General features: G+C 40.0%; 1 protein-coding gene across 1 annotated transcript in view; it reads right to left on the bottom strand.

Moving 5' to 3' along the window:
- Positions 1-3,977: 3,977 nt before the first annotated feature.
- The window catches only part of hipk3a (homeodomain interacting protein kinase 3a), a 39,796-nt gene continuing 29,002 nt past the window's right edge, over positions 3,978-14,771 (bottom strand). Inside the window, exons 16-18 of the mRNA XM_084735144.1 lie at positions 13,602-13,876; positions 10,158-10,309; positions 3,978-8,733 (exon numbers count right to left, since the gene is read on the bottom strand). Of these exons, the coding sequence (XP_084591270.1) occupies positions 8,170-8,733; positions 10,158-10,309; positions 13,602-13,876 (991 nt within the window). The 3' untranslated portion in view covers positions 3,978-8,169. The remainder of the gene's footprint in view (positions 8,734-10,157; positions 10,310-13,601; positions 13,877-14,771) is intronic.

Genomic DNA, 14,771 nt, shown 5'->3' with positions numbered 1-14,771 from the left:
AAATTCTGCAATAAGCAAATTAGTGGATCCTGTAAGTTTGTCATGATATCAGTAAAGTTGTCCCAAAATGTATTGAGCTTGGTACATGACCAAGAGCAGTGCAGAAACAAGCCCTCTGCTGTACCACATCTAAAATAATATATAAATATAATATAAACCTTGGATGTCAAACATAAATGTTTATCTATATCACTGAGTGTAGGTAAATCAATTTTAGTTCCCAGAGAGGCTCTAAGAAAGGATATTAGTTGAATATATCAGTAACCATTAACTTTTGTTATCATTAACCAAATCTTTGCAGATACTTTTAATTTGGGGGGAAAAAATCACATTACAGTTTTTTATAATTTAGTCAAAACACTACACACAATTCATCTAACTACACACACAAGTGGCAGAACACTTCACTGCATGGCACACATATGCTTCATATGAACTGATTCTGTTTGAAGCTGTTACACACAACTGAGCTCAGTCTTACACACTTAGAACATTTCTGCTTGTCTTATTGTCTGGATTGAAGTTTTTCAGAGATGTTGTTAGAGTGAAGTACATAAATATATTGACCAAACACAACTGAGGAGACAAAAAGAAAGAAAAAATACGATTTTAGAGAAAAGTTGTTTTTTCACTTGAGCTCATGTTGAAATGTTCAAATGATCGCTTGAGGTTGGGCTGAACTCTCAATGTCAACCCAGAGTTTACATCATGGACAAGCAATGTTGCTCGAATCACGTCTGTAAAGTTTGGTCCTCGTCTCCATCGACGCCTGATGGCTGTGTTTGATCAATGGTTTGAATTGTGTGGTATTCTGAAAGGTTGTGCTTTGAAAAGGAGGTGATGTAGAGAAATGTGTCGATTGATTTGACAAACACTGTTCAGTGTTTTGCAAAAAGTGTGAGGCTGCAAACGTGCTTATAGTCGTGCAGATCTGGGCTGACGTTTTGCTCCTTGAGTGTCAGGTTTCACTAACAGTGTTATTTTTAATTTTAGTGTGCAAGTCATTGTAAAAAACTGTAATCTGAACAAACAGATCATTTATTCCCACTCATGAACTCACTGAATCACCATTTTTATGCCATTCAGAACAACAGACTTAAAAATAAATGGCTCATTTTATAGCTTATTCAGCAGTTTGTTTCATAAGAGACTGACAGGCTGGTGCACAAAGAATCCAGGTCAAACAGAGTCTGGGTGCTGCTGTTGTGCATGTTGGTTCAGTGGAAAGACTCTGATACACGAGATGGAACAGGACCTTCATTATTATTGGTAACACATGCCGACCACGCTATTTCATATCAATATGGCTGCCATGAAAAAGGATTATTGTTCACCAGACTGAGAATAGGCCTCTTTTACATAAACCTATACAAATGAGAAGACTGGAAGACGATCAAAACATTGGAAAGAATTTGCTTGGAAAATTAACATGAGGGTTTTTGCAACACCGAAAATCACATCAAAATACAGTTAATCAGGCGGCACTGAATGCTGGAGGGAGTGTGGGGAACAGGAAGCTCATCATTCACATATCTTTTCACTTTTGCCTTGTGGTGAAAATGTTTTGGGGGTCAATTCAGGAGAAAACCATAAACATTTTTAATTTAAAGAAGCCAGCACAGCCAGTCAAATATTATGACAGGAATCATTCCAGCAGAAACAGAGAGGGGAGGAGATAAATATGTGTACAATAACATGTAAAGCTGCATTAAAACAAATGACACAGAACTGGATGAATGTTAAGTCACCATCTTTGACACCTGGAAATTCACTGTTGAAGAGATTAAAGAAATGGGAAGAATCACTTACAGGTTGAGGAACAGAGAGGAGGAATTCAAAAGAAACTGGAGTAAATGGGTTAAAGAAAGAGATGGAGTGGAATAGTTAAATTATACTTAAGACATTGCAGGACACTTTTCTCCTAGTTTCTTTTTCCTTTTTCTGTCTTTTTATTTTATTCCCCAATTCTGTCTGTAAAAACAAAAACTGTATACATGTAATAGGATGAGTGAAATCAGTGACAAACTTGGTAACTTGTAATGAGAAAACCTGCGATAAAACCCCTGTGTGGACACAGGAAAAAAAAAAAAACATATCGAGGCAACGTTTTACTACACCAAGTGCTCGAAATGCTACTGCGTGAACACAACATACAGTTTGTTCGCTTATTTTTGGTTTATGTCTGTGCACAAGACAAGTGTATACACAATAAGTCTTATGTAAAACTTCCTCTTAACTTTACATGCAATAACTGAACAAACACACAAGGTTTATGTAGATGTTTGCATTGAATTAATCAAATCTGACTGAAGGTGTTTGCAGTTTCTTGCAATTGCTTACACACTAAAAGTAAAAATAACAGTTAGTGAAACCTGACACTTAGGAAGTAAAGCATCAGCTCTTTTGCAAAAGATCTGAGGTGTTCTGCTACTTGTGTGTGAACTGTGTGAAGTGTTTTGACAAAATGAGCCCCGTTTTTAAAACTATGCTTAAGCAATCATAAAAAAAAATGTGATGAAAATGATGCGATTTGTGCTTAGATGTCTGCAAAAATGTGATGTACAATATCTATTTGAGTGGAAACAAAGGAACTGTGCTAAGAGTTTAGCAGTCATAGGAGTCTTGTTGTTGATACATGAGCTTTGAGCTTTTAGATTTGTGTGCATAGTTCCACTTTTTGTGTGTGTGCATTTGAGAAAAACTGTAATCCAAGTGTACCCAACACATGTAAAAATGAACTTAACTTTAACAACGCCTCCGGTGATCCCCTCAACAGTTTGCTCTTTTTCCCATGTTTTTGTGTCCAAGTGACTCATGGGGACAACAATGTCTGAAACGGGTCCAGTGAATGAGACCGCTGCAGCCAGCAGCCACAAAATGGCCTGTAATGTAATCAGTACGTCCACTAAAAGAGCTTGTTTTTGCCACTGACAGACTTAGATTATTAAGCATTATGGAAAAAAAAGAATTGTTCAAATAATGTTGCAGAGTCTGTTAAGGTTGCAATTTACTCCCAACACTTTTTCACATATACACTGACCAATTATCTCATAACTGGATGTTCGTTCATTCATTGTCTGTAACCACTTATCCTTGAAGGGTCATGGGGGGGCTGGAGCCTATCCCAGCTGACACTGAGTGAGAGGCGGGGTGCACAGAGAGAAACAACCACTCACACTCACACCTACGGGCAATTTAGAGTCACCAATTAACCTATTATGCTGCATGTCATTGGACTGCGGGAGGAAGCCGGAGAACCCAGAGAGAACACACGCGGACACAAGGAGAACATGCCAACTCTGCGCAGAAAGGTGCGGCCGCAGCGCCCCAGCTAAGCTGGGGGAATCGAACTCAGGACCTTCTTGTTGTGAGGCAGCAGTGTTAACCACTGTTAACCACCAGATTTATATTGATTAGACTGTTTTTGCTGATCACAAGGCAAAATAAAAAAGGGTTCCTCGTCAAAAAAAAAAAAAAAAAAAACAGAACCAAAACCAAGCGAAATGTGCCAGATTTTCCAAACAAAATGAAGAATATTTGTTTTTGTTTCTGCAATAAAAACTATTCCGATCAGTGATTTTTTTTTTCATTTTGTCAAATGGTCCAATTAAAATGAGATTTTCTGGCAATTATTTCATGTGTTGGACTTTAAATGGTTAACAAAAAATGAAGGTAGGATAACCAATATGCAGCCTGAGCGGCCAAACCCACAGCAGAGCACTGTTGGATTGCTTGCTGCTGCTTGTTCAGCTCACAGCATTTAACTGAAGGCAGCTCAGGTATGTCTACTTATTATCATTAGTGTGAGAGCTGCAGCTCACAACCTGACCACAACTCTATAAACTTACTAAGTTAACAGCTACAGAGAGAAACCTTCCTCAAATTTCTGTCATTAATATAAACCAACATACATGTAAATGCTTGTTGGTTGAAAATCCAACGAACAATGAAAATCGATCAATAAAGACAACAGTGACTGAAGCAAAAGATCTTTTTTTTTTAATTCAAAGTGAATCTTGACATAGTACACAATCAATTCATAATTTGACACTCACCAATAAGAGTCACCAAGAAGGAACCCGCTTTTTGTGACAAAGTACATAAGGCTTGGTCACATTGAAACTCACTGAGAACTAGAGGGGGGAAAAGAAAACGACCGCAAACTGGTAAGACACACATTATTACATCCAAACAATAATCATTTTCCCAGTCCTCATATTGTTGAATATTGCACAGTGCAGTTGCTACATGTCAAACTAGTGTAGCATTTAGGAAAAAAATAAAATAAAATAAAATCATAAAGCCACACAGATCTACACATATTTAGAACAGTAACAGTTTCAATTTAGCAATCATGTCTACATATTTGTGTCTAAATACAATAAATGTCAACCAAATAATTAGATAGTTGTGGTACAAAATCTAAAATGTGTCTTCGGAGTCAAATTTATTTATTTTTCAGCCCAGTACCTAAATGAGATGTTCAGACCCATGCTTGTTGAGTTTTTTCATGTGAGATCCCAGTAAAAGCAGGCCTACAGGGACCAAAACCTACAGCTTGATCTGTGAAATATTGATGAACACAAGCTGGACCCAATCCTTGTTTATTGCCATTTTATAAAACGTGATTCATGTTTGCTCAATTTTCCCTTAATAATTTAAAAGTGTTAAAACAGTCCCCAGGCCTGCTCCGTTTCTTAAGGCTGCTGGGCTCCATGTGCTTGTTGAGCTTTGGATCTGAGGTCTGTGCGACCCACCGGTGACACTGATGATATAACTGTCAGCACAAGGCTGCAGGGAGGAAGGATTATCCATCGTCCTCCTCCTACTCAATCAACCCAAAGTGGTGGGGGGGATTACAGGGCAGGACATCACTGAAGTGGGACTTGTGTTCATCTCATCACAGGTGCTGAGCTGACACAAAGAATACAAGAGACGTACGGGGAATCGACAAGAGAGGCTGCACACACCACGGGGTGGAAAAACAGAACAGTTTCCTTGAAGTAAAGTACAGATTACTGTGCCGTGACACGCAACTATCGGTCATAATTCTGCACTGCAATACGCTGCACTCCGAGCTCAACAGTGCATCCTCTCGTTTGTCTAAGGATCGTCAACACAGTAGCATATTAGACGAGTACACAAAATACACCCTTTACAAGCAACATAGCAAAACCATTACAACGTAATACATTAAGTAGGTGAGAACGGCAGTGTACTGCTGCCACCGTGACAAAGATATCAGGCTTCTTGTTCCAGCAACAAATTTTCCTGGTTTTCACATCAGAACAAATTTTTGTTTTGACAGATTTTCTTGTCATTAATAGACAAATTATTCATTTTTTTTTCTTTTACAAGAAACATTTTGAAGCTGCAACAGTAAGTCAATTGAAAGAAAATTAGTTGCCAACAATTTTGATACTCGATTGTCATTTTTTCAAAATTTTTTCAACATTTGCTGCTTCAAGCTTCTGAAATCTATGGATTTGCTGCTTTTTATCCTTTGTCATTTACAACAGTAAATGAAGAGTCTTTGGGTTTTGGACTAAAAGAAGCCATCTGAAGAACTCTTTGGGCTCTGGGCAACTGTGGTGAGCATTATTTAATCATGAAAATATCTGTAGGTTTATCAATACTGACAATATTTCTTGTAGGTTCTTGTAAAAACAAGCAAAGTTTCTCATAACTAGAAACTGAGCAGATATTTCTGTCACAGTGGCAGCAATATTCTTCCATAGATAAGGATGGGACAGCTTTGGACCTAAACTTTGAGTATGATTGATGGATAAAGCATTTTGAAAGAACCCCTGACTGGAACACATGATGATATCAACCTATGGTAATAGCTGCATACAGGAGCTATCAACATCCCAATCACAAAATGAGAGAAAACGCTGTGTAGCCGTCAGAAATGCAACAACTAACTCATTTGCAAACTGAAAACAGTCTCGAGTTCCACTAATACATTCACGGTGTGAGAATAAAGCTTTGCATTTGTGTATATTCAGGCCCTATGTTTTTGAGTACTGCACGGTGTTCTAGGTGAGCGCAATAAAACATTCCCTGACTTGTACTTTCTTAGGATTCTGTAAAAAAAATAAGCATTGTTTTCAGAATTCATCTTAGTCTAACAAACAAACAACTTTGGGGTTTCGTGATGTGAAAATAGGAACTGATCACCTTAGAAGGAACTAGTCTACAATTTTTCAGACTGCTTTGATATCAATGCAAGACGATCTGTCAGCCACTTGTTTGGAGAAAGGCACTAGTTGTACAGTACGAAGAGTTGCGAATACAGTCCATTAACGGAAATAAAAAGCCATGTCATTAGAAGAAAACACGAAAAAACGATAATACATCAACAACACACCGGTTACGGAATCCAAGAGTGAACCCAGCCTACGTTTGAAATACTGATGCTAAATTCACACGCACAAAAAAAAAAAAAAAAACACGCACACACACACCATAAAAGCAACAGAATTAAAAAAAAACTGATAACTTCCATTACAGCAGTTTACAATCACTTCAAAATAACAAAGCTAATATACAGAGGCACTAGCATATAGGAATAGCATTCAATATACTTTAAAATAAAACCCACTTCTATTGTATCTAGTCGTCAGAACTACAATACAAAAGAGAGAATGCAGGCTAGAATGAGATTAATCCTCTAAATTCACAGCTACGAAGTGGCAGATAATCAGTACATAGCAGCTTATTATCTATACATTCGAAATACAATTTGCCAAACATAGCTCAGAAAAATAAAACCTCAACCTCATTTTTAAAATAGAGATCTCACAATATATTCCAATGTTGATAACTGCAACAGTATGCTGGAGGTGAAAGGAGAAATAGTATCGACCATGCTTCAGAAATGATTAATGAACAGTCTTTGGTGCTGATTGGAGTAAAATACCAGCTGATATGACAGGTCAAGACGCAGCTCTACTACACACTGGAAATCAAACACAACCAAAACAAAATCAAGGCTATGCATCCACCCTGAAGGAATGTATCAAAACTGAGAAACAGGCTTCAATACATGGACAAAAAGGTTCGTCGCACACGAATAATTGAAACAATTATCGATACACCTCTAACACTCAATAGCCCAGCAATGGTACTGTAAGTTCATAGGTTATTTCAAACACTGAGAAGCATTTAGAAGTAAAAACATGAAACATTTTTTTCTTTTTAGTCTATGCCACTCCCAAAAACTAAAACACAAAATGCATTAATGCAAGTCTAGCCTAAATGCAAAAATAATAAAAACACAGCAACCCAGAGGCTTTCTAGATTGTATTGCAGTTACAGTAAACAGTGACAATACTGTTATGAATTAAGTACTATAGTGAATAGAAATCGATTCTCAAAATATCAAATCACTCTTTATGTACATAAAAAGCTCATTCAGTCAAAGCCCTAAATGTGCAGCCTCTAGCTAAAGTAAATCCATACTCTGAGTTAGAAAGCAAACTGAAGTCCAACATTATAACATAACCACAAGCGTTAATCCTCGCGTCTATCCAATAAGCCCATCGAATTCAGAGTCTGAAGGTTAAGTGCTGCAAGCCCATTGAAATTTACAATCTATAAGCTCCTGAAGTAACATCGTAGACTCTGGTTTTAAGGCACTAGGAGGTGGCAGCAGTAAAGTCTGCCTCAAACAAAGACAGGAGCGTTCGATCCTGATTAATACAGACTGGGATGGCTTAACAAACAGATCTGACCGGCTAACATGTGCTACAAGGCAACAAAGATAAAGGGAAGGAAGGGGAGGCTGAGCACCCTGACAGCAAAGACGACAAATGATTTCCAGCCTCTAATTAGATCGAACACTTCTCAAACAACAAACGATAGGAGCAACAATGACAATGCGCAGGAGGTCTTTCAGAGCCGAAGTCGCTCTGACAAACTTGATCGGTGACTTTTGATGTGAACCTCCAGATTGCAGAGGCCGCGTGTCACCGGAAAACATCATCTTCTACATTGTTTTTTTTTTCTCTCGCAATTCCCTCTCACATTTTCCTCTTCCTCATCTTCATCATCACAAGTGTCCGTTTTGTGCTCTGCTGCTAGCTCTACCTGCCCAGGTCGCAGCCCCAGTCCATTTGCCGTTGGCCTTCCTCACCAGAAGGTACTGATGTGGCCCCGTGCGGCTCCTCAGATGTAGGAGAACTGGGGGTGGTGGCTGAGCTTGGTGGGGCTCAGAGGGAAGCCGGTATAGGCGGCCGGGGAGGCCATGTAAGGGTGAGGAGGGGGAAAGGGAGGCTTGAACTGGTGGGGGTGGTGGGCATAGCCGGGCTGGTGATGTGGGTGGATGGTCGGGGAAGGGAGGAGCCTGTGTGGGTGGGGAGCGGGGTGTCCAGGGTGGTGGGGGTGGGTGCCGATACCAAGGGTCACCTGGTGAACTATAGCGCCTCCCTGCGGGTGGGAGAGACTGTAGCTGTGCTGGAGGAGAGGGGGAGGGGGAGGGCGAGAGGGCAGGATGGGGTGGGGGTGGTGAGCGGCGGGGAGGGGGCCATTGGGAGGGTAGGACAGCAAGGTGTGTGTGGGCAGGCCTTGGCTGTGTGTGTGCGGGGCAGCAGAAGTGTGCGTGGGGCTGCTGTGCGGCAGGTGTGTGAAAGTGTGTGTGTGGACAGTAGGGGGGATGTAGGCGTGCGGTCGCAGAGGCCCATAGTTGCCGTTCCACTCTTTGTTGCTGTGGTTTGAACCGTACGGCTGCACCTGAGAGACACAAGAGACAGTGTTCACACACAGCTTCTACAGACTGTATTAGAAGAATGCTTGGACATTTTGGAAAATCCGTTCATTCGCTTTATTTTTGAGAGTAATGCTGGGCATACACTCCAATTTACAAAAGCTATTCCAGCTCCTACTGTATGAGTAAACCATCTACGATGCAAAGCCAAAGCTCCTGATTTATGAGCTCACACTGTACATGTAAAATAGAAAATATAACAGCCCATTGACCCACCGGACGATTCTGGCTGTGGCTCTCAAAATTGTTGATTTTTTTTTCCCCAACACCATGTGCTTAAAAACAATACAACAGAGTGCCAAAATCACGTCCCCTCCAGTGGACCACCATGGGACCTTATTCCAGAAAAAATATCAACTCTAGTCAATGGCTAAAGACAAATTATTTTTTAAATCCTGATAAATTTGTGCCATGAATCACACACATTATCTTTTGTCAAATTAAAGCTAAACTAAGGCAAACATAACACAAACTGAGATTTTCTTGACTTGTAAAATTATGTTTTAAGTTGATAAACAACAAATATAATTCCTATAATTCGTGTCTCACCACAGACAACCATTCATTTTTTCTCTGAATTTAGGCACAACTTAGAGACTCTATTAGGGCTGCACCTTACAAATTATTTTTTATCAATTATTTTTTGATTAATCTATTGATTAATTTTTTTTTATTATCAACAATTATTTCATTACTGAAGTCATATGCAGGTAAGATGATCATCAGCAGTGCATTTTTGCATCATTGTGGGCTAAAGAAAATACTTTTCGTAGTTTTTCTGCCGACTGAAATGAACTGCAGGAGGGGGAGGCTGCTAGCCTGGCTCTGCCCAATGATATAATCTACCTACCCGCACCTCTAAAGCTCTAAAGCCTCCTGTATAACCACAACTTGTTTATTCAAATCAAACAAACAAGATGTAACATGTTAAAGCGTATGTTATGAGCTTCAGAGGCATTTATCTCTGAAGGTAGGTCTTCACAAACTGCTTTACTAACAAAGTGTCAGAACACATTTGTGATTTTCACATCTGTCTGTTTCCATTAGCTTCCACAATGTAGCCACTGGGTTTTAACTTTTCAGAGGATCTTTGTACAAATACTGTTTCTTGCTACCCACACTTTGCAAGCTCATTAAAATACCTAATCTTATTCCACAAAGCAACACAGGCCCCATCATTTTTTCAAAACATCAGTATTTCAAAAAATAAAACTTGCTTAATTTCTTCTGAATTATTTGAGGGATCAGTTTCATCTTCCTGTCATATGACCACAGCTCTGACAAAAAATGTCACACTCTCCTATTTATATTCACCGCTATATTCTGAAGTGTTCAGCTCCTGCATAATACTCCATATACTATAAAGAGAAAGGAAGGGAAGTGAACTGACCTGTCCAAAGCCCAGATGATGCTGCTGCTGCCCAGTCACCTTTTGCTGCCGGGACAGGAGAGGGGCGGATGGGAGGAGGGGGACGGAGGAGGGAGTGCTGTGTTGTCCTACGAGGCTGCAGCGCCCTTTGGACCGGGACCAGGATTCTGAGACTAGGCCAGAGAGAAGACAGAAGTGAGTCAAACAAGGACTTATATACTGTAAAAACAGATGGCAGTTTTAGTCCGTAGGACCTGCAAGACTGAAGACAGTGAAGCAGACCAACAACAAAGACTTCAAACAACAAACAAGCATGCATACAGAGAGAAAATCTATCCAGATATCAAACGCATACATTCCCAGGTAAAACCTGAATTCAGGTTTGTATATATTTGTCACCACCAAAGTTTTGAACAGCATTACCCCTCACTGCATTTACTAATATGTTACTTAAGGAGCAGTTACATTAATAAAACCCATGTGGAGCACTTCACATTGTTGAAACAACATTTGTGTGGCTGTGGCGACCTATGAGATGAACTATTACAAAATGATTTTTTTTACAGGACAAGAACAGAGTCCTCATATGTATCAAGAGTAACTTTACAAGCTAGAAAAAGGCTAAACATACAGGCTTCAGAGCAGCATGATGCATCTGGTCCATGTTGGTCCCAAAAGTCTGAAAATGTCTGAACACACTATCAAAAACAAAATATTTGTAGACACTGGAGAAATGTAAAATGTATTGGGAAGAATTTAGCAAAGACGCCAAATTGTTCTCCCGAGTGCTGATTAAAGACAATCAATGTAGCGGCACAACATTTCTAGGAGGGCTGTGCAGAAGAAAGATTTTCACAAACAAAAATTTACATTCACAGCAAAAGCAGGCAAAACTGAAGGGACAACAACATCTGAAAACAGAATAACAAGCTAATTATTAAGACACAGCAGCATCTGCAACGGAACAAGAACAACTTGCTTATTTTAAGAACAGCCAAAGGATTATTTAAACTTCACAGGTATAATCTAAGGGGTAGTGTCCATATCGCGTTTTTATATAGCAACCTTTTTCAGTTGTTCCGAATGAAGAGTGTGTGTATGCTGTGAGAAAAACCACTGCAGCCAGCATCTTTTTGAGTGCTTTTAGTTGAAAATCTCTGAACTTTAAAAAGGTGCTCATGTCTTCAGTGTCACTCATTTTCAGGCAACCAATCACACATTAATATGGCAGGATAGGTGAACCCGGTAAATAAAAAAAATGGAGGAGAAGCTTGCTTTGGCCATGTTCTGAGCTTGATGATATGTCAGAAAGAAACTGAAAAGCCCATTTGTGGGAGCAGATTAGCCTAACACTGAATGTTACTGGTGAGTCTCAAGTCTACTTTCATCACCCTACACATCATAAGCTTGTTGTAAGTATTAGTCAACCCTCTGCTAGCATAGAGTTAAGTAGAAACAATAAAAAGCAAACTGCACTTTCTCACGCTTCATCCCAGCGCTCCCCTGTGCCCTGCCAGCACTTTTTCTGACAGAGACAAATACAGTGATGGACATGTTGAGGTGTTGACATGTTCTACTCATTGTAGAGACTTGTACTGGATCACCTACAAGCTGGCCAAAGAGAAGCACTACTTGATAGTGCAGAAGCACGCCACTCCCTCTGCATTACAGTCGGTGCGGAAGAGGTTTTATATCATAGCAGGGCTGTGACCCCGGTGAGGATGAGAAAATTACCTGCTTCAGATGAAATGTCTGAGGAATAAAAATTTTGCATTTTATGGCCGAAGAGTAACTGTAATTTCTGCTGCTATTAAAGAATCATCAAACACGTCTTTCTCTTTTTAACAGCTGGGAATCTTCTCATAAAACACAGCACCATAAAAAACGACAATAAAATCCTTCAAGTTGGGGAAAGGGAAAGAAAAAGATTGTTGGCACTCAGAAAAGGCACCTGAGGAGCAAAGTTGATCCTTGGACTCTGGTCTGTATCTGTTTTAAAGTCACCTCACCAGTAATAAAAATTAACATCTGGGGAGGATACAACTATGAAATCAATATCAGATCAGAGCCTTGGACCAACTTTTGTCAAATGACAAGAACCAGCAGAGAAAACATGGCCTATGACTCAATACCAAAAGAAATGCATCCACCTTTCCCTCCACTATTAGGATCCAACAGACTCCTGTTCAAAAAAATACATCTGCCGTGCTTTCCCTCTTCCTCTAGTGTAAAATAAATTGTGGATCACTGAGGCAGGCATAAATTGGTGTTGTCAAACAAGGAGGGATTTGTTTTAGATACTTAAGCTGCAGTTAAGATATTCTTTTGAAGGGTTAGTGAGTTACTTAAGGGATTAACAGGGAAAAAACCTCCACCATGAGCCAAAGTGACTGCTCAGATGAGGAGAGCTTCCATCATTTCACTCTTTCTGCACAGCACCCAAATTAATGAAACTTGCTTTGCCTCAGGATATCAGGTTCACTGAAGTGTACACTAGATGTTGACAAATTTCAAATGATGCATGCATGTAAAAGACAGTGTTCATGTCCCTATCTAAGTGTGCATGTGTAGTAGCTGAGGAACAAACACAGCATCTTGTTTCCTTCAAGAAAACTGCTATTTTGATGGAGGGAAAGCCATAAAAGAGCTACTGGCAATGTTAGCATTGCCTCCTATGGATGCATCTTTGAGGTACTGATAAAATGTGGCCAGTTCTCCACTGGTGTCTCTTGATCACCTGTTAAAGCCTCTATGACCCACAAGGGGGTGGTAAGCCCCTACTGCTTCCATATGACCTGCAAAGCAGACACCGCCAAAGCACAGGTGACAGACCACATGACTGGTCGCAAGATGACAGACATTATGGAAAAAAAACTTTTCTGGATGTTAGTACACAACAATATTTTCATAAGCATCAGTGTCTCACAGCTTGTTATGGGGAAAAATGGTTAAAACCTACCACTCGTTTTTCCACTTTTCACTAGGGCTGCAACTAACAATTTTGATTATCAAGTAAACTGCAGATTATATCTAAATTTAAGCTATTAATTGATGTTTAAGATATTAATTGATTAGTCCATGAAATGTCAAAAGAAGCCTTGAAAAATGCTCATCACAGTTTCCCAGAGCACCATGTGACATTTTTAAATTGCTTCTTTTGTCCAACCAACAGTCCAACCCAAAGACTCTATTTTCCTCTTAATTTACTATCATAATGAGAAAGAAAAGAAGCAATTCTTCACATTTAAGAAGCGGGAACCAGCATGTGTTTTGACGTTTTTACTTGAAAAACATAGTTGATAACTAATTTTCTTTCAATCGACTAATCAATTAATCGACTAATTGTAGCAGCTCCACTTCTCACCCATGATATCCATCAAATGTATAAACAAAAGAAATCATGAAGTATATGAACACACGGACTAAAATGTTTCTTCTCTGTCAGAAAGAGACATTTCCACTGACCCGTTCTCTGAACACGCTCCTCTGTCCCTTGAGTGTTGTTGTTCTGCACTCTCATTGGTGGAACCACCATGGTCCTTATGCCACGGGGACTCTTGCCCGGTACTGCAGGGGAAGGCAGTGGCGCTACCATTGCAGCCAAAGGTGGGCGGTTGTTGTGGTTACTGTTGTCAAGGTAACGGTAGGTACTGTTACCATGCGGGGAGGTTGATGTGTCGGATGTGGGGGAGCCTTCCACTGTGTCACAGCCGCTCTCGTGGCCGTCGTCCTCGGACATGCTGAGCAGAGAGGAGAAATAACACATTATGATACTGGAACTGGAAGAGTGTATTTCCCTTTGTGGAACATTACTTCCTTAAATAGTTGGCAGGGGTCCACATTAACGCTTGCCTGGGGCGAGTAAGCTCTGTGTTTGGGTAAGTGGAATGCCTCATGGAACTGTCACACTAGGGAAGTGAAAACCACTGTGATGCATTCATCTATTTTCCGGTGTCTGACTGTGGCAGCTCTGATCCCCAATGAGCTGCATAATGGAATAATGAGTGACCGTCTTGTTTTTGGCTTACATTGTTCCTCCAGTGTTTCTGTTACATACCGTTACATTTATTACCACCACTGCTTTAGGATTTTATAAGTCGCCATGCGAAGGTGTCCATTCCACTTACGCTTAAAGGTAGCTAGTTAGCAGCTACAAGTCATTGCTAGTCATCAGGAGAAAAGGTTTCCAGCCGCAGAGATTTTATATTTCAATTGTTTTTAGCCTGACTCATAGCTGCTAAATAGCTTTCCATAGTCTAGACTAACTCTGTTGTGAAGAGTACAAGATGACACCGGTAACACTACGCAGCAGGGACTTTTATATCTCTTTTCTGTGGTAGCTACACAGAGACTTTCAGTAACTATTATAGTGAAACCTGAGCTTATCTACATATTCTATGACCAAAGTAACGTAACCACCCTTCACACACTGGGAAAAACTCACTTTAACAACAAAGCCACTAGACTCCCACACACCCACATGCATACACAATTTACCGACAACGCAACTTTCCCTAGAAATGAAGGCTCGAGCCAGTCACACAGGTGCAATTAGCTTATGGGTGTGCTAACCAGAAGCAGAATATTTACATCCATACTTCAGCAAAAGGAATAATACTAAACCGACTGTGAATA

This window comes from Lutjanus erythropterus, chromosome 13 (assembly GCF_056507025.1).
Source record: "Lutjanus erythropterus isolate fLutEry1 chromosome 13, fLutEry1.hap2, whole genome shotgun sequence".
Taxonomy (NCBI): Eukaryota; Metazoa; Chordata; class Actinopteri; order Lutjaniformes; family Lutjanidae; genus Lutjanus; species Lutjanus erythropterus.
The sequence above is the reverse complement of the archived record's forward strand: the minus strand, read 5'-3'. Positions and strand labels throughout refer to the sequence as shown.